Below are 27,312 nucleotides of genomic sequence, written 5' to 3'. Positions count from 1 at the left end.
TTTGCATTTCATGGAAAATTCGGTAGTTGCCAATGTATAATAAAATAATTATTTTAATAAATTAATACTGTAACTAATGAAATACTGTACTCAATTTAAAAAAGTCTTCTAAATGTTGACTCTTCTTATGGCAGCCACAATAATCTGCACAATCAACACAGTGAACTTTGAATCTCCTTCATAATATGTAAAATGTAATTATTTGGTCAGTTAAATTCAACATACTTGTTATTTCCATCTAATCCTTCTGTTTCAGAGGGAGATGATAAAATAGATACTGACTAACAGCACTTCGCAGTTAGACAATGTTGGTGTTGCACAGTCCATGTACTAGAACTCACGAAGGATTTCTGGAAAGTTCATATAGCTTGGTTCTAGCCCAATTTAAATTGCAAGATCTTTTTTCTTTCTCTTCATACATAGGAGAAACATATGTAAGAGCAGGATAGCTTTCTTATCATTTGGGTTGTGCTCTATCCATTGCTCTGAGTTTTCTCTTCACTGTAGAAATCTTATTTAATTCGATTAGGATACTGTAAACTTTCCTAACAGAAGAGCTAAATTTAAGACCCACAGCAGGGAACAAAAGGAGGAGATCTGAATATAGTGCCTACGTTTGCTGTAACTACAGGTCTACAGCCTGAGGTTCAAATTTCTTGGATTTTTTCGTTGGGGGGATGGTGGGAGTGTAAATTTTGCTTCCAGACAAAAGAACACTGTGGAAAACCAACAAGGTGACTTTATGGAGGTTAGCAGTGGAGCTTTGGAGAACTTCTCTGCTGCCTCAGTGCTCTCACTAGATTTTCTCAGTTCTGTCCTTAATGTCTTTTATTCGTTTTTACATAACTTCTAACAGGTCCAAAGCTCTTAAAGATGCATTATAATAATTTTACAGTTCAGTATTTGCTTATATGATTTCTCGTTCAGGGTTACAAGTTTTGCAGAGGATTTTGGTGAAACTGCAGAAGGTTCTTCCCCTTGCTCTCTTCTCAGAAACTGTTATCAAGTTTTCTTTTTCTTACTGTTAAGACCATAAGATTATCAAGAACAGACTTGGTTTATGAAGAAAACTGAAAATTAAATTGCAGTTTCTCAGAAAAAAAGAATAGTTGAAAAGATCACTGGCATTTTGTATTGTCTTGCATCACTCCTAGGTTCTTTCTTCAAAGCAAGCCCGTATATCTTTGGATTTAAGTTACAATGGCATCTTAACACTAATATTTAATAGGAATTTTCCTAAACTAACCATTGTAATATTTTAATATAAAGTAATGATCCTGCAAATGGGAAAAAAGGGTGATAAGTGATTTAGCTAAAATGTGTCCTCTTACATACAAAATGCCAGAAGAGAAGAAAAATGATTGAAGAAGATTAGAAATGGACAATTAGGTACCAGCACCCATAGCCTAAGTACGCTCTGTGCAAAGAGTTGAACACTACCAGGGTAGCGTTAACTAAATTTAACTTCCTAACATTTCTAAAATAATAATGAAAACCAAAGAAACCTTGGAGTCAGGACCCAGAGGGAAAAATATTCACTGCATCTGTGAATGAAACACAACAGGAATGGGACCACTTGGCTACCTGAATGTAAATGCCTGAATTAGAACTAAACACAAGGGTACTAAAGGAGGGGAAGTGCCCAGAGAAATGAAAAGCATTTAAAGGTATTATGCAATAGCAAGTCTCCAGGTTTGACTATCTCTTCAATTACTTTTTAAATTCTTTTACCTGGTAAAGAAGACCTAGAAGAAATAATGGGCTAATGCTGCACCATTTTCTTGTTCAAATAGGTTTCTAGAGAATGAGAAACCAAAATCACACCTTTTAATTCAAAACAAAGTACTAAAAAACAAGAAAAAGATCGCAATTCATGAAAAAAGCACTTGGAAATAATTAAGAACATTTGTAGAATCATTACACGGAGTTCTACTGCTCATCTCTCAGAGTGAAAATGTTTTCAGTAAGACAAAATAATAACCAGTAACCTACAGCTCTTTTTTTTTTTCCAGCTATGCCATTCAGCATGCAGCAGTCATACATGTATTGCAATGTCTCCTTTGAGAATCTTTAGGACAAAGATTACTCTCACTGAAACTTGCTAAAGAAAGAGTACTGAAAAGATGAAGAGAACAGAAGAACTAAAGGAATAAGGAATTATGCTTTCATATTAAATAATCCTGACCTTTCCAGGCTAACTGTCCTCTTTGATGAAATTTTATTTCACAGTTCCTCCTAGTCCTCATTCTATCAACTCATACTCTGTGCTCTTTATACAGTGGTAACATCATCTAACCATCTTGTCTTGGTTACCTTCTCAAGACCATCCAACATGTTTAGTACCTGTCCGGTTGACATTAAAGAAGGATGATTTTTCTCTGTTAAAACTATTCTTAAAATGCTTCTTCAATCAGATATCTACTAGTATTAGGCCATAAGATTATGAAGACCTCTTTAATTTTGTTAATCCGTCTTTTCAAACTTAATATATAGTGACACTGTTTCATGCAATGGCATGAGGCAATGCCAGCAAACTCACTTAAGTATAGGAAGTCCTATTGCCAAGGCAGTGCACGGCTCTGCCAGGGCTCACAGGCAACCTGCTGGGAGGCAGGGTAGATTCAGCAGTACAGAGAGACCAGCTAACAACACTATTCTCCCTCAGAGCATGCATAGGCACAGCATACTCTACTGAAGGTCAGGTATGGAGGTTCTATACCCAAAACATAATGAAGCAACACCTACACACAACATCTGGTCCCAGTGGAATAAATTGCAAATATTCCATTTGCTGCAATAAGGTGACTTCACATTATGACATTTTCTATTTCTGAAGTACAAGGAACATATCAGTGGTATGATATTATACAACATGATTCAGGACGTTTGGAGATCCAAAGCAAGCCTTAAAAGATAAACAAATGAAAATACTCATATTAACTTCGGAAAGCGAAGTGTAAACTTCTCGTTTCAAAGCTGCTATGTTCTCTTTCTCTCAAACACATGCACAAAAATATCTCTCACAGAAAAATGAGTTGGTAGGTGTATTTTCTGAAGTATACACCCATCCTTACCTGCATTTCTTGGCAAAACGAAGCAGTTGGTCCAAAAAGAATCTGACACTGTTCATCTGCAGTGTACTTCATTCCTGGGAGCTTGGAGGGAATAATCACAGAATTGAGGCTCTGAGGATTTGTCTGTAGCAGACAGTTACTGGCCTTTGACCTGGAGATATGCAGAGATTCATATACTGAGCAATCCTAAAGAGTCTGATTGTCATGCCGACTTAAAACATGCATTTGACATTAGAAAAATGTGGACTCTCAAGATTTGTTTATTCGTCAGCATTGGGCTGTCATTCAGATAAATTACTCCCTATAAATTAACATGGCTTACTTGATATAAGGTAACGATGTGTTCTGATGTTGTGCATTCGCAGAAAGAAAATATAATTTATCAGCTGTAACAGGAATTTCAGAAAAGCGCTGGACAACATTTTAGTGTGAAATTTACTTACCTGATTAAGGTTTGGACAGAGATTTAAAGAATTACAAGAAAGTAGACAATTTATAATGCATAGGCAGTTGTATAGCTTAGTTTTCTCATCTAGCAGGACCTCAAATTAATCATTTCAGACTATATATATACACACATTTAAAAATATATACATTTCTGAGCTGGTAGCCAGAAATTGAACTTTTCTCAAAAACTGAAGAAAAAATACCTGAAAATACTTAAACCTGTTAAACCAGCAAGTCATGATTTTGATTTCTGTTTAGATTCAGTACAAATGTGTTCAGACTGACACATCTAACTTACACTAAGTATTCCAGTGTCATAAAGCAGACCTTTTGAACACTTAACTGTTGCAAGTAAATTCTCAACAGATATATTTATAAACTTAATAAAGAAATAGAGCTTTAGGGAACAGATCCTATTTAAGAGATATAGAGTGAAAATAAATGTTTTAATTTGGTTTCTAGGTATACTATTCTCTACTAAGTATCTCATAGTAAATTTCTATTTAAAAAATTAACGTAATTATACTGCATGGCTTGATACTGAATGGCACAACGTAGATCAGAGAATCTACATAATGTTCATAGGTCAATTCACTGTCCAGCATTCTTCAATACATAGCATATTAACATATTTTAAACATATTTACATATATAAAAAATATATATATAATCTATATAAGTATATACACATTAACACATGAAAATACAAAAATACAAATAATTGCTGAAAATAGTTAAATTTTAATCAATCTGTCAAACATTATATAGTTCATGATGTTTTAAATTATTTTGATGGATTATGCAAACACAAATCTCCCACAGAAGTGGTAAAAATTATTGAAAACTTGTTATTTCAGGATATTTATTACAACTATTTGTAAATGACATACAGTAAGAGTTCTTTTTCTTGAATGATTTACCTGAGAAATCTTTCCAGATCTTCCCTGCTGCACCGAGACCATGAAACATCCCCAAGATTCTGTCCTTTAATCCACTCCCCAGACATGATATGGAGACCATCTGCACAGGATGGGTGGTCATTGTCGTGGTTTATCCCCATGCTGAATTTTGAAGTTATTAAAAATAAACCAAAGCACAACAAAATAAGTTGTTTTCAAAATGTTTATAAGTTAAAACTCTTGCAAGAAGCTATGAAAACCTCATGTATATTACATGTAGCAAATATCTTTTGATTTTTTCCTATTCTACCTTTCACAGAAGTACATGGAACTGTGTGTGGAGGACAATTCTATACTGAAAGGTGAAAGTGAAGCCTCATTCACTTGATTAGAAATATCACATTCTAATCAGCTGTTCAATATATACTTTGGACAACTTTTTCTATGTTCAGAACTGCACAATTACTGCAGGTTTAATGAACCGTACTTCTCTTGCTAATGGACAACAAAAATACTGGAAATTTACTTTTTTGAGATCAGTGAATCACTCGATATTTTGGCAGTCATTCTATCTGAATTCCATACTGGTTTGTTGAAATTTTATAGAAAGGTAAAATGCTTACTAGTTTCATATATAATTATTGTCTCCAAAGAAAAAATCACCTAAATGTGTTTTCAACGTCTACTGTTAGAAAAAACACTGATGAAGCAATTCAATGGATTTGAATTTTAAAGACTCAGCATCCATATGCATCTCACTGAGTTCTCACATAGGGGGCTGCAATGAAAAATTCTACTAAAAATCTGCTTGAAGCTGCTACTTTAGCTGAAGAATCACTGTCACTCCCATTCACAACCAGTAAACAGAGAGGAGGAAGACAGACTTAAATAAAATTAAAGTTTTCAAAATTAGCTAGCGGATACATGCTTGACTGGCATGAAGAGAAACAAATTAAATACTCTCAGCTGTTATTGAGGATTTGTAAATGAGCATGGCACTACTCTCCAGAGCACTGGCCTCAAAGAGGTGGCGGAATTTTGGAGCTCTAGACTGCCCTGCAGAAAAGCAAAACTTTAGAGTGAATAAAGCTCTATACCTTTTATTGATTCCTTCAGCCAAAGAGCAGTCAAATCGCTTAGAGACTGCAAAGGAGGGAGAAGTTTGCTGCTTCTGTAGAAAAACTAGAGTACATCATGCTTCTCCATATTTCATCACACTGCAGTGCCAAAGTGCAAAAAAGGCCTGCCGCCCACCACTGAAAACCCAGCTCACTTTTCTTCTCCACTCTATCCCAAAACACCCTCATGACTAGATCAAATTTTATATAATTTTGTATGCTGCATTACCTTGTGTTTACTAATGAAATTAATTTAAATGCTGTGTAGGGCTTTATCTTGCCTATAAAAGTGCTGAGTCTCTTACAGTGATGTGTACACTGCACACTCTGGAGCACTGGAACAGCTGCCTCTGCATGAATTGGATAATTTTTTTAGCTGTAAGCAGTGTGACCGAGGTAAACAAATCTGTCTGACTCTCATCTTAGCTTCTGTCTTTTCCTGAACGGCCTGAATGAGACAAAACAACTACACAGAAGTGTCTTTGCACTTTCCTTACATTCTTCTTATGTCTCACATGCAGAATTTGAGATATCCTTATCTCCAGAATTATATCCGTCAGAACTAGGGAAGAAGATGCAGAAAATCTAATGACACTTTACTTTGCTGACTGCACAAGAAATAGATATTGCTTACAGCTCTTCAAGTTACATACTTCCTTACTGCAAAAGTACTCATTTAGCAGTATCATATATATACTATGATCTGAAATAAACCATTTAAAACATATAAGCACACAAAATCTTGTTGATACAATTTATTATAGAATTGACGGCTCCCTTTTATGCAGAGTGGGAATTAACACATTTATATGTTATTTATAACATTTTAGAAATTATAAATTAAAAACAAAATAATATACATTTTCTGATTATTATTATTTCCCATTCACTCTGAAGATCAATTCTTGAAGTCAGACTTTGTCACAAACTAGTCTGTAAAATCACACAGAAAAACGTCTGCTGAGCTGAACCAAGATCTTCACTGTCTCAAAACACAATTCCACCAGCCACCATTACAGACAAACATCAGTGTAACCCTTTTTTCCAATCTGCTACTACAGAAGCATTTGTTATAGTCCATCAGTACATGAATTCTGAGGACAACATTGTCTTTTTAGGTAAGAAGTGGTAAAAACCATTGTATAACAGCTGTGTACATCAGCAACATTAAGCACTAATAAAAAAATCAAATTGCAATCGTCTTTCAATGCTTCAGCTGATACACTTTTCTAACTCTTCTCCTATTCTGCTTTGACATTCAAATGTAGTTCAAAGTATCTGCACTAATCCAATAGGATTTATTCCTCCATACGCTTTCACCTCCAAATTAAGTACATGTAACAAAATATTCAGCAAGTAGTGAAGACCAGTGTCGAAGACTTTGACTATCAGAATGAACAGCTGCTTCAAAAGGGAAGCACAGGGCATTATGTTAACATCACCTAACTAAATTGCAAGACAATATGTGAGGAGTATGCTAAAGTAGCTACAGAACCTGCTCTTAAACATTCTCAAATCTTTTCCTGAATACATATTGTTGATCTCTTCTATAGCATGGTAATGATTGCATACTTTTATCCAACCTAGTATCAATTACAAGACCACATAAAAGCAGATATGCAGTAGTGCTGACTTCTGATTTCACTCACCACATCACATTATGTGTGTGGTAAAGAAAGAAGCTGAACAGTCATTGCTACCTTCCTATCCAGCAAGACAGTAAGTAATGTAAGAATGCAAGCATTTATATCTACTTCTTCATTTTCAACCAAGGATATACCAATATTCGATGCTCACACTGGTGGTCATGGTATTTTCTAGCCTTCCTTGCTGCACTGCCTACATGAAAGAGATAACTACATCATTTCCCTAAAACAAAGGCATTGCAGAAACTATGTCTGTAAGGGAGGTTGTAGTGAAGTGGGAGTCGGTCTCTTCTCCCAGGCAACTAGTGATAGGACAAGAGGACATAGCCTCAAGCTTCGCCAGGGGAGCTTCAGATTAGACATTAGGAAGAATTTCTTCTCAGAAAGGGTCATTAGACATTGGAAGGGGCTGCCCAGGGAGGTGGTGGAGTCACCATCTCTGGAGGTGTTTAAGAAAAGACTGGACATGGCACTTAGTGCCATGGTTTCATTGACATGGTGGTGTCAGGGCAATGGTTGGGCTCGATGATCCCAGAGGTCTCTTCCAGCCTGGTTGATTCTGTGATTCTGTAAGGTGCTGTTCTGTGCTTTTCCTATAGAACTTAATATGCTAGCGTTGGGCACATTGCCCCCTCTGTCCATAAGCTCCTCTCCACCACAGCTGTGATCATTCAACCTCATGCAAGAGTAAAGCAACAACATGTGCCCATGGGAGTAAGACAAGGGAGTTTGGGGTAAGAGGATAACTTTATAACAGTCTGAAAAAACATAATTAACAAAGAAGACAGTGCTGTACTTTAACAAGTAGTAGATCATGTCTATACGGAAATAAAACAATTTCTGTTTTAAGAACAGAAACGTTATTTTTTCATTGATATATAAAAATGCTTCACGCATTCTGGTTAAAGACTACTTGCATCAGATATAATACGAAAGTAGGAAGCATCCTATGGAATGCATTCCCTAAGTGAAACATTAGCAATATTTCAACTCACACTATGTAACTAAAGAATATTTTAATAATCTCAGTTTGAAAGTATTTTGACAAAGAGCCTTGGTCAAATAAACTCCACTAACATTATACATGGTTGTCAAGTCAACAGAAAAAATATTTTTATCTAATAAAACCTCTAAAACTTGTTTAAAAAACACTGCCAGATTATTTTATTTGTGATATCATGCAGAAAGTTGGAACAATCTCTTCTAAATTTCGAAGACGATTCCTATTGATGTTTAACGTGCAGTAGGAATAGCACAAAGAAAAATCCTCGATTTCTCTGTGACCAGAAATCAGAATTAACAACTCTGGCCACTGAAAGTGGGAGACAAATATCAGTTCTGTTTTTCAGTTATAAAGTAATTCTTTTACAATTCATTACTGCTGCAATTATATGCACACAGCTGGATTCAAGACAGACAACAGCATCTCTCCTGCCATCAAGGGAATAGGTTTTCTTCTTGCAGGCACAAAATGCACCCCAGTGTCAACCCACATACCAAAAAAGTACCAGGAGTACCACATTTTGATTTGATTATAGCTGAGTATTAAGAAATAAAAGCTCTTTAAGTCTCGACAAAGGGTCCTCAATCATTATGCTATATTTAAATAAGTTAAACAAGGCTGTGCACACACCTTCTGGAAAGAATTATGTTTGCATTGTAAAGTGCTATTTTATGCTTCTCACTATAGGACTTCAAAATTCTCCTACATGTGCTACATTCATGGCATCATGAAATTGCTCAGTGACCCCACAGTCTTTCAGGTGGAAAGCTTTTCATTATTTATTCACTATTGTCATTGTGCTTTGCAAAAGGCAGATGATGACCCGGTTATCACCATCACATTCCATGTAAATGCATTGTAGTGCACCTGAACAAGAATGATGCATTAAACTAGAAACAGACAATGCAGGCACAAAGACTAGTATCAAGAACTTACTATAGGAGCAATTAATTGGGCGAGTTCAGATAGATGTGGAAAATAGCTTTAGTTCTATCTGTAATTAAAAACAAGCTACAATTTTAAAAAGACTAAAGAGAACTACTACTGTTCAGAGTTTCACAGTCACTAACAGTGAGACACATTAGGAAATAAGAGATGGATTAGGAAAACCACAGAAGCAAATACCCAAGGAACCAGGGGTAGGTTGTTGAATATTCAGTACAATAAATAGATTCACAAATCCTAAAAGTTCAGCCCAAGAGATGTAAGCAGCAGAGGAATGATGAGTGTAAACTGCAGATCCAGGATAACAGTACTAGTTTAAGCTTATGACAGAATCAAAACTATTGAAAAAACTTTCCTTTTGTGAAGGAGATAGATAGTAAATCTCTGAATGCTGCTGCCAGTTTATACCTGTCATGTGTGATGGGATCAAGGTGCCATCTGATTTCTTTCAAAATTTGTATTTTTATAAATGATTCCTACATAACATCTGTAAATTCACACTATCCTACAGATTTTTTTCCATTTTAGCAAATAAATCAGAAATGTATAATGGATTGTATTACTTTAAAAAATAAAAATAAGAATTAATTAAAAATCATTATTAATTACACAGTGTTATCCTCCCTATTATCTCCACTGTTTTCTTTTTTGTCATCATTATATGCTATGTCTGAATGATCAAAACTTCCTAAACTATGGCCTTGGAAACAACAATGTTTAAAAGCTTATATGGCATTTAATAGTACAACGATTGTCACAACAATTTGTCTGATTTTGCATATCATGGTATCACAGGGATGTATCCGATAAGTGAAAATAACACCACTCATTTGACTATCACAGACAGGGAGGTGGAAGCTGCACTACTTTGTTAGAGTACTTCTATTGCACTTTTTCAACAAAAAAAGTTTTATCACACTGCTATCTTTATAGAGAAAATTATGTAAACAAACAGACTAGTAGAAGGTTTCTATAAGCTATTTTATAGAATTAATGCAAAAAATATGTATTACTATATGGTGTTTTGTTTTTTCAAAAATCCCAGTTGGTGAAATAATGTCTTATATCATTTTTTTACACGTATTTAAAAACATATGAGGGCTTTACAGATCATTGCATAAATGGGATAAGACACATGGTTCTACCTGTAATGAATTATTTAGCTTAAAGTGAATTGAAAGGCAAGTAACCCAGCTACTGAAAAACTATGATGGTAAAAGGTACAAGATTATTTCTTTTGGAAAAACTTTGTCTTCAAAGGAAGAATCTACTGGACAAGGAAACCTCAATCTTCCTGTTAATAATTTGATGACAGAAAGAAAAAATCAAAAGAAATATGTTTATGCAAAGTATATTTCTTTTGTGAAGTTGGCAATTCAGATTACATTTTCAATCTTAAAACAACTGGGTAAAAAATACAACATGTATATTAAAATACAGACTTATACTGCATGCTACTATCCAGCTGAGTTTGTAACTTACACTACACAGCTGCTTTCTTCTCTATCACTCCAACACTTCTACCACCATGCTTCAAGACGCTGGATCTAGCACAGTGTCACGGTCCTTTGACTTAAGTATATAAATAATTTAAAGCTTTGATGTGACAGATGTATTTAGCATCATAACATGAAGACACATATCACCCCTTGCTGAAGTTTTTTACAGAGGGTATGTAATACAGGAAAAATATTCACTTCTGGCAAATACGATACCATGCCACATCCGGCAAACTGCAGTATTTCAATGCAAACAACTATGTCTATGGTTCATGACTTTAATCTTATGCCAAGGAAAAACATTGACATATAACATGTCTCCCAATTGAAGAAAATATGTAATCAGGAAAAAGTCTTTGAGCCATCACATACTCAGTGAATAGACAAAAAAAATAATTTTCCTTATTAACAAAAAACATTAACACTATTATCTTTTGACAACTTTTTCATAGCTATTTTAAATGTATCAGACTACCAATTAAGTGTATGCATCCTGTAGGCTGTTATTCCATTAGTAACTGCTCAGTTTACAAATGCTGTTCTAAGGAAAATTAACTATAAATCCATCCTGGAACATTATAGTCTGGCAGAGACAGAAGCCTTGATACCTTGCTAGAGAAAGAGCTGACTAATCTTCTAAATTTCAAATACAAAATTACTACATCTTTGTAACTTACTAAAAAATGCTCATGCAGTGCTACTTCACTGTCTCAGTGCTTCATTTCTTCCTGAGCTGTTTCTTTCTCCAGCCATCTAGCTACCAGCAAAAGGCTAGTGAGGGTTGATTTCTGCTAGGCATTGCTGTGATGTGTTTGTATAAAATAAGATCTTTTCTTGAGCCTGTCTGTTCTTAGACTTGGACTAGGCAAAACTAGTTTTTTTCATGGTTTTGAATCACCATATAAACTTTTGAGAGTAAGAGTAAATGGAAATACAAAGTATGTTATAAACTGCATCCTCTTCTGTCATCTTTAATTGCAGGTGTATTTTGTTAGACAGTTTCCAGACCACTGGGAAGTTTGGTATGATAAACCCAATAAGATCCTAGGCTGATTTAAATCAGTGTAACGTCATGACTGTTGAACACAGATGCCTACTTTGGTATGCATGCAGGAAGACCAGAGACTATCAGATTTTTAAAGAACTTACCTAGTAAAGCACGAAAACTGAACGACAGAATATAAAGTGATCTCAAGGACCATGTGACTGCTTTTTTGGGGCAATGCTATTTTTTGCCATTGCTTTCTATTTACTATCATTGGAGGGGTATTAAATGTCCTGCTTGCATGGTTGAACACCTAATACATACTTTGAACTTCATTAAAATAAGGTTTTTTAAAAAAAGAGAGAGAGAGATTTTTTAAAAAGCTTTAAAGATCAGTCAGTGCACTGCGGGGTTTTTATCGGAATAATTTTGAACAGTTACCTTATGGATTCTTTCCTAATCTAACAGAAAAAAAAGGCAGCATTTGTCATTAAGTTACTGGGATGATTCTCATACAAATAATGGTTGAAATAAAGAATATGTAATGCTGGAATTCAATAATAGAAAGTGAAACCCCCCTATTACCTTTTATCAAAACAATAAACTAAGTAACAAAGAAAAGGGGAAGAATTGTATCTTTCTTGGTAAGAGAAAATTTAATAAAAGTAGTTTCTTATTAAACAAGTACTATGCTTTATAGATAAAATTTCCTGCAAAATGAACATTTTTGAACAAACAGGACAGAAAATGCTACCACAAATAGTAAAACAATGCCAAAAATAATATAAAAATATGTCTGTGTTTTATGCAGCTATCCACAAACTGCAGAGAAGTACAGCCATTTCTCTGTAAATCTGTCAATAACACAAACACATGTATGGGAAAGACAATTTCTTACAGTTATTACATTAAATCATTATAAAGCTCAATTTTGCAAACTGCAGCTGTGCTTTTCAAGTTGTATTGCTCAAAGTTAGGTTCCCGTGTCTACACTTCAGTTGACAGCCAACAATAACTTTATTTTGAACAAAAAAACTCAGTAATGATGAAAATCAGTCAAAGCAGTTAAAGCTCAACACCGCTGACAGTCAGGCTGCTTCTGTATTCAGCTACCTGAATCTATGGATATTTCTATATCTACAGATAGATTAATATCTGTATCTACCTATCTAAACTTGGACTGAGAAACACAGCTTTGGACCATTAGCCAAAAAGGTCAGAAAAATTAAGGAAAGAAGCCATGGGGGTAAAACGAGAGACTGCACAGCTGGGATGAGACCACAATGACAGGCACTTCTGCACCTTCTATCCACTGCCCCTGTAGCCCATGGGATAAGGGATTTATGGGAGAGAGAAGGAAGCAAGTAGATTATTTGGGGACAGGTTACCAGCACGGTCCCCAGTGATATAACAGTTCTGCAGCAGCTTCCTTCTTACTCAGTAGTCACCGCCATGGGAAGGCCTGACGTTGTAGGACTCCAAGATAAACTGTGTCAGGATGCTGGGAAGCACGAGCTCTGAGAGAAAGGGACCCCAGAGTGATATTATGGCCATTACTGAATAAAGGTTCACCTTAATTATCAGTAAACTGAGTAACTATCCTATCACACCAGCTCAATATACCCTTGGTTAAACAACCTGCACTTTGTGAAATTTAACAAAGATTTAACTTTGTTAAATCTTTCAAGTCAACAATTTATCAACAAATCCGAGTTGGCTAAATATATGGTATCTCTCTTACGCAGATCTACTTTAAGAGAAATGCTATGCACAGCACATAAAACATAAGTATATTTTGAGATTTTGTCCAAACTTCCTAGAAAATAATTCACTTATTGTTTATGCTTATGACTATGAAGGGATTTTCTCACATTTGAATGTTCCAGTGCTTGGAATGATAGGGCTCCAAAATTTTGCTAGCCTGTCTCCTTCATGCTAGTATACAAACTATACAAACACCGACAAAAATAATCCAAAATGTTAAGAGGATGTGTTTGAATTAGAAGGCATATGTCTTTCTGTATAGGAATTAGAGACAGAAATAGAGGAACAGTTTCACATCAAGGAAAGAGGAGACAGAAAAGCATAACCTGAAATACGAAGGTCCCAACCAACAGTAAACTTGGTATTTTGAAGCCAAAACAAAGAAAAAGCCTTTGTGGGTGCCAAGAAATTAATTTCTCAGCCTCCTAGACCAACAAATTTAGAAATCCTATTGGGTCTTAACTTGCTAATTACAAAGAAACAATTTATAAGTCAGTGTTAGTGAAAAAAATAAAAAAAAATGAAAGCAGAGGCTTAGAAGTTCTAATATAGAATCACAGAATCATACAATGGTTTGGGTTGGAAGGGACCTTAAAGATCATCTAGTTCCAACCCCCCTGCTACAGGCAGGGACACCTTTCCACTAGACCAGGTTGCTCAAAGCCTCATCCAACCTGGCCTTAAACACTGCCAGGGAGGGGGCATCCACAGCTTCTCTGGACAACCTGTTCCAGTGTCTCACCACCCTCACAGTAAAGAATGTATATAATTTATTATAATTTATAATATAATTTATAATATTTTAGAAGAGAAGGCCTGAAGCTGAAAAAAAAATTATTGAAAACATTAATAAAATAAAACATAGTCACGTTGAACCTAGTAGTTTCATATTTTTACTCTTTCACTCGAATCAAAAGCCTGAGTAGTGGATTGCATGATAAACTTAGGAAACATACTCTACTAATGAAGGCAGTTGCAAAGGAACTGTACTTGTACGGAAACATTTCTGCAAATGAGGAAACTCAGAAGATCACATCCTACAGCATGAGCTCCTTAGTGCTTTCACCAGTTTTTGTTTCAAAACTATTCCTCAACTTACCACAACTGCATTTATTTCTGCAGGAAACAGGTTTTCAGCTTCCACAATTACTTAGCTCATAATTTCATACTGTGGTCCACTGTCCTGAGATCATATATTGTTTCCTTTATGGTTCATTTCTTTATCAACTAAAATGTTCTGAGCATTCAGAAAAATTAATTTAGCTGCCTTCTCAGAGAAGACAATTGCACTACAGATAGAAAGTATTTTTCTTCCTTTGTGGTACAGCAGCATTAGTGTGTCACTTTTTTATTTTCTAATTTATTCTTAAAAAAGTACTTATCCCACATTTTGGAATGTAAAATAAATGTAATTAAATAATTATGCAAATAACAACAGTACAATCTGTTGCATGGCTAGGAGTCAATTATCTCATGTAAGAGAAAGGTCCTGTGGAAGCAGGTAATTTCAGCAGTGTGATTCAAACCATGGATTGTGCATCTAAATTCTGTTTTCAGGAATGAAAAGTGTATTCTGTTAATACAGATACCAACAATTATATTCTTAATATAGATACGTTTCCTTGTTTGGGGAAACAAAAGCAAGCTATGCATACCATGAGTTAGTAGGAATTACAAAATCTGCCTTCGTAGTCTGTCCCAGAAAAGAGGAGGGGACGTGGAAGAGGAGGGGCTCTTTCATCGTTCACAAGAAAGGCTGCTGTCACTGACCAAGTAGACAGACAGTTTTCTTCTTTTATTTTTTTCCAAATGAATCCCCAAAACCCTCTCCTGGTGAAGCTAACCTTTGAGAAGGTTGCTGGACTAACACGTAGGAGACTCAAAATTCTTGGTAGACCCTACAGATGATAGGTATTTTGGAAAGAGAAAACCAGTGCCACTATCCTGTAAAACCTCTCTATGCTTCTTTCTCAAGATAGAAAAGTCATTACAATGTAAACAGTGGGTGGTCTGTATGCATATCCACTCGGATATCAAGTAACGCTTCATTCTTTCTCTCACAGCTGAACAATAAGGGATCAAAATAAATGCTAAACAAATACTTTGACTTAACATCTGAGACAAAATGCCACATGCCAAATGACTAATTTAGTGATCCTTACTAATATGGACCCTACTGTGCACAGTTTTATCAGTGGAAGTGACCACTACTGCTCCTGAAGCTTCTCATTATACTTGTGATTAGATGATTTTCAAGATGTAAGGAGGACTTCTATCAAGCCTAATTAATACCTTTGCTTTCCATGTGCTAATATTGTTCCTTGTTAAACACAAATTCAGTTGTAAAATTCTATTTTAACCTTATAAATATCAAGATAGATCTCTTTTCAGTTACTTTAATGAGATTCCCTACTCCACATTAGTAACCCATTCACAAAGATTTGTAGACAGTTGCTTTTATTACTCTTGTTGGTTTATTGTGTTCAGTTACCATATTTTGGACTGTGATAACAAAAATGCATGGAGTATCTGAAGCTCCATTAGCATTTCCTAATCTCCCATTTAAAACTCTCTTCAGGTTCCACTGGATTTCATAAAATTGTTTAATATTGTCACAAAAAATATACGTTGTTTACTTATGAGTTATTAAGCAGGCGATTGAAAAATTCCACAGACTTACTGTTTGGAACTACAAAATACCTGGTAGAATATCCTGAATTTTAAAAATAGGTGCCTTTCATATTTCACAAAACGCTTACCAGAAAAAGAATGTGGATGTGTACAAAATTGATTCTGAGGAACCCCACCAGCATCTCTCTCAACTATTTAGAACAACTTTTGAAGTACACTTAGAGCACATAGTAATTGCTAATTAACGTATTTTGATGTACTTCAATTTACAACTACCCTTTATTTCTCCATACTTAAGAAGGAGTCATATCCCACAGACAGAAATAATGTAATTAAGATATGTTACTTGATAACCAAAATAATAGCATCCTCTCTCTTCTTCTCTCTGCTCTCCACATGGAGTCTTTTAATTCATTGTTGTTAGTTTTTATTCTGTAATATGACTTAATTATATAATTACCTAATTGCTCATTAAATTTATTTTAACAAATAGGATTTGATTATTAAAACCAAATCCATTAATGTGCAAGCAAACCTAGATTTCAGCTCAGGGGGTATATACTCCATCCGCAACACAGTCTCCTAAACCTGTAATTATGCAAATGATGTCAGTGACATTAGAGGTATGCAAAACTGTTCCAAGTATCAAATGACCATGAGATTTTACCAGAGATAAACGAATTTCAAATATATACATAGCAGCATGGAGTTTGGTGTATAAAAACAAGCCCTCCAAAAGCAAACCTTTGTCTTTTTTCAAAGGTACTTTCATAGTCATCAAAACAATAGCATTTGTGAATGTATCCGTTTGTTTATGTTCTCAGGCTGATCAACGAAAATAGCAGTCTTATTGCATACATTTTGAGTTTATTTGAATGATAATTTATGGGCATGTATATTACTTGCTGTACAGAAGACAAAAAAAAAATAAAGGATTTTTCTTTGTACTTCGAGAGGCAAAGTCTTTGAGAAAGTTTTTGCTTCTCCTATGCTGCTGAATAGGACTCTTCACAACAAGAAGAACAAGTAGAATAGTTAAAGATATTAGACAAAAAAATAAGGTAATAGTTAAATGACTTCAAGGTTCAGAGAGTTTGTGAAAATTTTCTAGAAAACCTGACGTGTTGAAAGAGGAACAGATTATAACTGGTCTAGATGGTGATCATTTAGTCTTCATTCCTGAGACAGTTAAGAACAAGCAAGACAAATCTCTGTGAGAAATACTCTAGTTATTTGAATCTCTTGAGGTCCTTTTCAATGAGACCTTTATTCAAATGTTTGCCTTCAAATGTTTTTATATTGTCTCTCCACAAAGGGCTAACTACTTCTAGTGTGCTGCTTTGCAATTGCCAGGGCTAGGCTGGCAGACAGAGACAGTCGTGCAGAGAAAACAAATGTGTCTGAAATATCACCTTACTCTCTTTGGTGCAAGACCACTCTATTTCAGATTGCAATGGTTAAGACCTCTGGCTCCATATGAAGGAAGGGCCAAACTGAATGCCTCTGCATGTTTTGCAGTGGAGGCTGCCCCTTACTTTTTATTTTTTTGTGGCAGCTGTTTATATATCTCTGGCTACCTATTCTTTCACTTTTGTGGTAGTCTTCCTAATTTCTATATGGCTTGATACTAGCCTTCATGAGGTTGAATTTCTTGAAAAAATGTGTGGTTCAAATAACATCCTGTCCTTTACTATGAAACTAGATTTGGTTTATTCTTTATTTCCATTGTTTTTAAATGTCTATTACAGAACCTGCAGAGAAATGTGAGAATGTCTCTAAGGACATACAAATTACTGTGAGAATATGATGGCTGGGATATCATCATGATTTGTTTTTCCAAATTTTATTTGAATTAATATGGAGGGATTTGAAAGTTCTGAAATTTCGTAGTGTAGCCTTTAACATTTTTTCTCAGGATTCATATATCTGCAATTTAGTTTTTATGTCCCTGTAGGAAGATCATGCTAAATCCTTTCTCTTCCTCAGTCCCACAGCAATGCAAAACCATGAAAATATTTCAAGTTGAGGACCAAATGCAACAAGGGTTATAGAGCCTGGCCTGTGCAGCCGTCTTGGAAGAACTGCTAGGCAGCAACAGTGAGCTTCCCTGTCTAACTTGTTCCGGATACTGTTTGGCATCCAGCAGCCCTTAGTACGTCAAAGATAGGTCTGACTTGTCTGCTGCAAAACACGCCTTCTTTATAAGATCAGTATCCCGCATTCTTCAATTTGCTAGTGCAGAAACAATACATCACACATAACTTTGCAAGAATTTTATACTTGCTTCCCTTTTTCTGCATCTAGGATTTTCTACATCACCATTTCTCAGGAAGAATAAGGTGTTACATTTCTTGTTGATCAAGACGCCTCTTTTTTCAAATTCAGTAATTCCACTGCCAAGCTTTTTAGTCTCTAAACATATTTTTATGGTGCAGGGCATAAAGCAGTACTTATATTTCTCTAAATTATCTGGTATTATCATTCCTGCCTCAAACAATTTTCTAATTTACTTGATTAGTGATCTTATCTGCAGATCATATTCAGTTATTGTTTTTTTCCCCTTATCTTTGGTTTACTGTCATAAGAACAAGCGTACAGAAAATTAGTCTTCCTCTACCCATTCCCTCTTCCAATATTAGCAAACAGTTCAGTGAAAAAAAAGAAAAAGGACAGCATGTGGCTACAAAACACAAACAAATTTTTTTTGAAGTCTTTTCTTTATCATAACTATCACTCAGACAGGCTGGCTTATAATAACCTGGAGTTGCTTTCAGCAGTTACGAAAACTCAAAAAAAGAAAATACAGAAAAGATCAATTTCATGCAGCACCTAATACTCACATCATCCTTTTCCTCCAAGTTATATAATTGCTCTGAATTTACTTATTTTGCATCCAGGACAAATTTTAAATGGAAATATTTTAAGTTCCAATTCTTTCTTGTAATCAGCTGCACACTTCAACGTTAGATGCTATGACCTCCATTCTCAGACAGCTTTGACCAAATTTAAGCCAAATCACTTTTAATTCAAAGTATTTGTCCTAAGATACCCAACCTCAACATTCAGAGGTTCAAACAATTTAGCAAAGCATCCCTCTCTGGTGTCACTCTGAAGCTGCTGTTTTAAAACTGTATACACAGATACCTGGAGCAGACACTGCAGGTAAAAATGACAGATTAGTACACATCTCCATTTTATTTTATTTATTTTATTTTATTTTTAAAATAAGAAGTCTCCTATTTATTTCTCTTTAACAAGTACTGAAACCAAGAATCAAATACAATTTCACTAACAAATTTTATTATTGCAACTTGAGAATTTTTCACTTTTGCTTCAAAGTATCCCTCATGGAATGAGTAAAAACATCCGATCCAGCTGTGAAGGACAGTTACCTTCACCTTCACTTTGTCATCCTTTTCTATTAAGGGAAGTAAAACCAGTATTCATGTTGTGATGAACGATGATCATTATACACTCTAATGGGATCTATCCTGAGAAAACCAAATTAAATAAGGGCTATTCCAACTCATGATCTCATTAAAAAGTTTGTTAGCAACAATAGTCAGAGCTGGATCTGGTACACCATACCACAGTCCCAAAAGAAGAAACATCTCGGGGCACCTGCTTTTCCTCCAGACAATGTCAGTCCTTCCAGCTAACCTATTTATTGTGCAGCTATAAAGACTCCTGTATTACTCCAAGTTGTACACGTTTTCGTAATTTACAAACTATATATCAACACGTCACTATTATTATTAATAACAAAAGCGCTATTTTCCAAATTTCTCATCAAATTTAAAAGGCTTCCTAAAAGAAAAATAGAAAAACTGAAGTACACAATCAAATTAATCAAATCATAGTAATATTACACGCAAACAAATACTAGGGTTTGTTATCCGCATACTTACTTGTGACCCATTTCATGGGCAATGGTAAAAGCGAGATTCAGACCATTGTCCTCTGCAATTATACATTTTCGTTTTTCACTGCACATTCCACTCAGATATGCTATACCTAGGAAACACAAACACCACATTCAATTATTTTTTGTTATTACTAACTCTACATAGTATGGCATTATTGACTACAAACAGGGCTAAAACCTTATTGTGGTCAGAGCCATCCAAATATATAAACAAATATCTCACAAGGGTTTACTTACTCTTAAGCCAGAATGACTGATTTGGGCACAAAATTGGATAAAAGTTAGCAAAGAAATTGCAAGCAATGGTAATATTACCTGACAGTAATACTACCTGATTACATAGACTGCAATGTGCAGAAAATGTATTCCAAAAGTATTGCTAAGTACCTTAATAATATGTGATATAATACACATACGTATATCGATACTACTGTAAATGAAAACAGAGGTCTACAACAATAGTGCACAAATCTGAACAGGTATTTTCTCTGACTGAAGAATAGAATGCAAAGCACAGAGCTGTGCCCCTACATTATCACTGTAAGTACTGATACAGTGTTCAGCATGTTAATGATTTTAAAAATACGTAAAAGAAGCAGGTGTCACAGAACTAGAAAAATTCGTAGGAGACTGCAGCCTGACAAACACATTCATTGTAGAGGCTATAACACCTCTACTATATAATACCTTTTCAAAAAATAGAAGCCTGAATGGTAGGCTTTTGAGTTCAAGTTCAGCTTCTAAAAAATAGAAAGTCTGTAATTGCAAAAGCCTGAGGAACACACAGCTTAATTTGGGTAATGGTAATTTTTTTCAGACCACAAATGCGTTTAGCGGGGACCTGTTGTCGTTAGTCATCGTTTGAAATTTTGCAGTAAGCAATCAAAATGCTCTTTCAAGTGTTTGGCCTTCTTCCCAGGAACATCCTTTCAATGGAATGGTGCCCTCTGGATCAACATGTTTGCTGGATGTTTGCATGTAAAGGTCAAGTTTGAAATGTTTGACAGTGTTTGAAATTTAGTCATAATTAGCATTCTAAGTTAACAAGATAAAAGTCAATCTTCTTACAACCCAAGTGTTTGTCAGTCTGTGAGCACAACACCTCACCCACAATATGAAATTCAAGTAGTAACCCCATCACTAGTCTGGCAGTGTTGCTCTCAAGGGAGCTGGCTGAAAGTTTGTGGACTCAGAACTCATGTGACAAAAAATGTTGTTTAGGGCTGAACAAAACAATCACAAATTAGATTTGAATAAGGCAGGATATTTCTGCTTTTACTATTTCTTTCCAAAGAAGGGAGAAAAAATGGAGCAGGGGTAGAAGTAATCTGGGATACAAAAAAGGTAAAACGTGTTCAAAAAGCCTGAAGTCCTTCAAATGACATCTCATGCTAAAGGTAGGCATCATTTGTATTAACTCTACTGAAAATAAGAGAAGTAAGAAATGCTCTGAAATGTAAAGTTTTATTTCAAATGTTATGCTCCAGTGGCTGAAATAAAGAGAAAATCTCTAAATCATTTTGTGCCTTGTAGTTCCACAATTACATGCATTTTCTTTCAAGCTTTGATGAGCAAACTGAAAAAAAGATAGAGCTGCTTTTCATACTGTAGCTCTAAGTAGTAGAGCTGGTAACAACACCAGAAGAAGCAGACACCAGGGTCCTGACCTCAGCCAACACCAATGATTTACAAAGTGCTAAAAGAAAACATAAAAATTACTCTTCCCATAGACAAAATCCAGTGCTGCATTTTGAAGGCTTGTGGGTACTCCTATTACTATAATGCAAAATGCTCAGAAATACCTTTCTTACTGTGCTGGTTTTGGCTGGGATAGAGTTGATTTTCTTCACAGTAGTTGGTAAGGGGCTATGTTTTGGATTTGTGCTGGAAACAATGTTGATGATAGAGGGATGTTTAACCTATTGCTGAGCAGTGCTTACACAGAGTCAAGGCCTTTTCTGCTCCTCACACCTCAAGATGTTGGGAGGGGGCACAGCCAGGACAGCTGACCCCAACTGACCAAAGGGATATTCCACACCATATGACATCATACTCAGCATATAAAGCTGTCAGGGAGGTGCTGGGGGACTGGCTGGGCATGTGTCAGTTGGCAGTAAGCAACTGTTTTCATTTGCATCACTTGTCTTTCTTGGGGTTTACTTCTCTCTGTTTTGTTTTCCTTTTCATTACAATTATTTTATTGTTGTTATTATTGTTGTTGTTGTTATTATTATTAATAATAATTATTATTGTTTTATTTCAACTAGTAAACTGTTTTTATCTCAAACCTTGAGTTTTCTCACTTTTACCCTTCCAATTCTCTCCCCCCATTCTGCTGGCAGGGAGGGAGCGAGCGGCTGTGTGGTGCTTAGTTGCCAGCTGGGGTTAAACCATGGCACTTGCTGATGATGGCTATCCTCAGTTGGATAAAACTTACTTGCTGGGATCTACAGAAGGAGAATTCCCAAACCTCCCTCTGCCTGTTGATGCTAAGTACTAACTGAAAACTGCCTCATGCTCTCAAGCTTTCTGTAGGGAAGAAGTCCTCTAACCTTCTTCTGGTGCCTAAAATGTCAGGTTCAAGTACATTAGCAAGATCTTTCCATACAACAACATGAGTACTATCTGTTGCTGCCTACTGTCGTGCCTGCCTCAAAAGCGTAATTTATTCCCAAAGAATTATGCACATTGCAAGTTTCATACCTATTCTACAGAAGAAGCAGTCAGCAGTAGTAGCATTTTCAATACTCAATATATAAAACCAATAATGTTTTTATACTTGGCATTCCTTGAAGGGAATTGATTATGTTTGACCTTTTTAAGCATTAACATATGAAACATAAGACCTGCATTTCATTTAGATTAAACTAGATTTCTGATTCTGGAAATGTCCAAAAGCATCACATGCAATTAATGCTTTATGACTTTTCCCCTGTTAAACAAAGTCAACCTCGTATGTGAAAGACACATCCAACAGCAGCTACTGGATGTAAATCAGCCAACTGCTAGCCATGAACTAGTCCCATGTCTTGTCCTTGGTTATTAATTTCACATGTAGAGTAAAAGAAACTGACTTCAGTAAGCAGCTGCTCTTACTTAGTTGTCTCTGCATTAGGTAAGGAAGGAATTTCTTCTTTAAATATATGTATGTTCACTGCAGCTTCCTGTGGCTTATTAACACAGCTGGAAATGCTCCAAGGTTAAATCCACAAGAAAAAAAAAAAAGAACAATTGCTCCCTTGTTACGATTAAGGTATTCCCAGTGAAGCCCACAGTCTCAACACACAGCTTCAAATTAAAACACATTGTATCTGAAAAGTGTTGGCTAGAAAGCAGTAACATCATCTCACTGACAATTTAAGGAAGGATCCTGTTATTTATCTATAAAGAAAGCTGTGTTCTGAAACAAAAAAAGCACTGAATGAATACATGCCAAATGTAAAATATTCAAATTACTTCACTCCATAGATAACTATTTCTCAAGTTAATTCAGAAGAAAATACATAGAATATCAATTAAGAGAGTAAAGCTTTACCACTGTGCTCTAGAAGAACCACGTAAGGGACTACATTTTCTTATCAAACATGTAAATATCCAAAGGAAATACATGCTGCTTCAAAAAAGTAGAACTTTTGCCCAAGTCATAGCAGTGGTTTATTACTACTACCATTAATAGAGATGGGTCCTTCATTCTACATATTGCAATAAATTTTCTTGAAAATTTTCTGGTTTCTTAATGAACATTCTCATCAAATTATCAAACTATTTATTCTTTCAAAGCAGGCATACATTTACAACTTTTCTGTTGAAAAGCTGTGGTTCAGCTTACAGAGATGTTACACAAAACGTTTTACCAAGTAAAGTATCGGAACAAATTTGTCAGCTTTGCCTACTCATTCATGGCCTGCTGCCATAACATAAATCCACTACCTATATTAAAAGGCTACTGTCAGCTACATAGGAACAAAAACTCCACAGCAAAAAAACAAAATCACATTAAGAAATATGCAGTCAAACATACAAACATTGCTCTTTCTTACAGTGGCCATACAACATGCAGATATGACTTGAATATGTCTGCATTTGTAGTATTGCATTCTAAAAGGCTGGAGAATGGTTATTATTTTTCCCTTTATAGTGATCCAATGAAACAGAGTTAAAATTTTGAAAATCTTAATCACACAAATTACTTAGCACATTTGAATTTCTTTTCCTCTGAACTTCCTTGGTTTCACAACACATTCAAACTTGGTTTGTCACACCATTAGCTATGTGCTCATTCTGAATCCCTTCCCTCATACTTGCTCCAAAATCTACTTGCCAATTTTAGACACTATTAAAAGAGAAAGAGACCTGTCCACATACCACCAGTTTAATCCATTGATATCACCTGGATATCACCCCTACACATTCCTGAGCTATTTCACAGCTCTTCTGTTTTGGGAACAGTAATGTTCTGCCCAGCAGAATTATTTTTTCTAGATTATAAAGCAATAATGACCATTAAAAACACAGCACAAAGTTCCTGTAACATATTCTTTGATGAAAAGGGATAGGCGATCACCCAGACATCCCTTCTACTACTGATCAGGAGCAGAGTCTACCTGAATTTCCAGTCCATTTGAAATCAAAATTCCATAAAAACCAAATACGTATGTTCCATTTCCAACACTAATAAGTATGTGATTTTACATTTCAGAATAGACTATTAAGCCTACTCTTCTCCCTTTAAACAAACTGCTGCACTTTAATACTTAGAGTGGGGAAAAAGTCTAAAAATGGGGAGGGGATATCAATGCATACCATTCACGCACGAACAACTTCTTAATGTGTGATTGTACAGTTTTAGGCCCTTAGTTCTTGCACCTTATGAACAGTCCAGAGATGTCTAGTATGTTATTATGGGGATGGGATGGCAGGACTGCTGGAAGATACTAATTGTCTTGAAAATGCAGCCCACATGGAAAACACTTCTCTTAAGATGAATACCCAGATGAGACAGTAAGTGAATTTTCCCCACTGTCCACTCCTAGACTTTGCTGACAAGTGTTGCAGGGATCCTCTGAGCTAAAGGCTTCATTCATAGTGTCACCTTTAACAGCCACCAACACATTTATTCTCTGAATTTGGGTATTCCTTCTTAGCCTGTTTCAGAGTTTGGGTCCATAAAATGTGATGGCAAATAGCTCCAGAGTGCAATTGTGTACAGCAGTACTTTTTTCTCTTTTTATGGAGACTGAATAGGGGGTATTCAAACTCAAACAGAAACCTCTATTCATCTATTCAAAGCCATCTATGCCTTCCTAGATCTGTCAGCTATCTCAATGACAAACTGAGAAGTTCTAGTACATTTAGCAACTCCTCAAGCAAACGCCAGCCACGCCTTTTTCACATCTTATAGCACTCTGCATACCTTACCATCTCTTGTTCTACTACAGTCTTTCTGACCAAAGTCATGTCAAAAGGTCATGTGTACCATGGGTTAATAAAAGACGAGCATTATGATTTTTCTATGGTTCTCTTTTCATTCCTCATCAGTCCTAACAGTCACTTTACTCAGCTGATCAGTGAGCTGACATTTTCAGAGAATTGTCCACTGTGATTTTCTGATCTCTTTCCTGAGTGGTAGCAAAGCCCACGGTTTCACACATAGAAGCTAAAGACTCATTTTTTTTTTCTTAATATGCATTACTTTGTATTTGACAATACTTAACTTCATCTGCTCTTTCACTGCCTTTTCAGTATCATGACATTCATCTACAATTTTTCTCATCAGCTTTATACTGAACTATCCAGAATGCTTCAAACCATATGAAAGCATACTCAGGCCACCACAACACTTTATGAAGCAAGGCAGCTCTGAACTAAAGGACACTTCCTTCTAATGTAGAAGCTGACAAATAATTCCCATGTCTTGTTTTTTAACTTTTAAGCAACATATGGAAAAAATTTCTTAAATATTTAACGGAAAAAATTTAAAGCAACAATACACTGTAATGTGGCCACTGAGTACAGCCAGTATACTTTTTAAATGTTTTAACTATCTTTTCTTTTTCTTGTAAAGGCAACATCACCAAGTGGAAAACTTGTCCATAAAAATATGCATGAACAGGAAAACACAAATATGCAAAAGAAAACTGCATACTTGAAATGAAAAGAAAAAAGCCATAAACTGGAAAAGAGAAGAGTCACAACTTCCCTTCCTCCACATTTTACTTTCTTTTGCACCTGTCATCTACAAACAGAAAAACTTAGTTAGTGTGTAATTGATGTTGAAGAGGTCCTAAGTAATTCTGTTCAGAAGGAAATGTGAAAAATCACAACATATGAAGTAATGTGCAATAAAGATTTTCTTTGCTTCATATTTTCTCATACTATTAATATGAAAGAAAAATCAAATGTAATCTTTCTAGAGCAATAACTCAATCTTCTTCTAAGAAATTGAACTAGTTTGATCCATTACTAACTTCCTCATGGCATGATTTGCATAAACAATTTTTCTAGATGTTTGTTTTACATGGCATACAAAATTGTTAATAATCTTGATCTACATTTATAAGTTTAACTTTTGGACAGAAGTAGAAAAGTCTACTTTTAGGACTTACACAATAAAGACTTTCAGTCCTTAAATTACATGGTTAAATTATAAGAGTGCCTTATGAATGCTTCATGGAACTCCGCTGTATACAATCAAATAAGATGTGACTTTGAAAAGGAGACACCTCACTTCTTTGGCAACAAAATCGAATGGGGCTTTCCAAAGTAAAGCGGAAGCTTGTTACTTAAAAAGCCAGAAACAGGTTTCAAGCTGAGCGCCAGTCAGTCCAGAACAGCTCTCAGAAAATACAGGTATAAATAAATTCATCTTGAAGACACGCTTTTCACTGATGCATTGGACAGTCATAACAGATACGCAGTTTACTTCAAATTAGTATTACATGCCTCAGATTAAGAGTTGTATAAGGTGTTACAAGGTGCTATGTGTGCACATGGTATAAAGGCTGTGTCTATTTCTTTGACTAATTGTCTCCGCATTTCTGTTTATATATATATATATATACACTTTTCTTTTTTTTTTCTGCTCTTTTGATCCTCCTTTAGCCCATCTTTCATTTTTCTTTTGCACACCTGCTTTACTTAAACAAATTTGTTTATTTAAAAAAAAAAAACCTTTACCTTTTTGTGTCTGGTCAATAAACCCCTAAAACAGAAGGGTCAGATGAGATGGGCCAGGGTGATGTGCTTACGAAGCCAAGGGAAGAATGTAGGGAGTGACTAACCACAGCTGTTGCAAAGATAGCTGAACTTAACTGAAAAGGGACTGGAGGGTTTGTTTTAGATAAATGCCTGTATCAGTTCAGTGGATTAACTGCTTG

General features: G+C 35.4%; 1 protein-coding gene across 1 annotated transcript in view; it reads right to left on the bottom strand.

The window, feature by feature from the left end:
- ADAMTS19 (ADAM metallopeptidase with thrombospondin type 1 motif 19) overlaps window positions 1–27,312 on the bottom strand; it is a 144,588-nt gene that overhangs the window by 54,530 nt on the left and 62,746 nt on the right. Inside the window, exons 9-11 of the mRNA XM_068423384.1 lie at window positions 19,920–20,025; window positions 4,442–4,582; window positions 3,075–3,225 (exon numbers count right to left, since the gene is read on the bottom strand). Of these exons, the coding sequence (XP_068279485.1) occupies window positions 3,075–3,225; window positions 4,442–4,582; window positions 19,920–20,025 (398 nt within the window). The remainder of the gene's footprint in view (window positions 1–3,074; window positions 3,226–4,441; window positions 4,583–19,919; window positions 20,026–27,312) is intronic.

Source organism: Nyctibius grandis, chromosome Z (assembly GCF_013368605.1).
Source record: "Nyctibius grandis isolate bNycGra1 chromosome Z, bNycGra1.pri, whole genome shotgun sequence".
In the NCBI taxonomy this organism is placed as follows: domain Eukaryota; kingdom Metazoa; phylum Chordata; class Aves; order Nyctibiiformes; family Nyctibiidae; genus Nyctibius; species Nyctibius grandis.
This window is presented reverse-complemented; position numbering and strand designations above follow the sequence as displayed.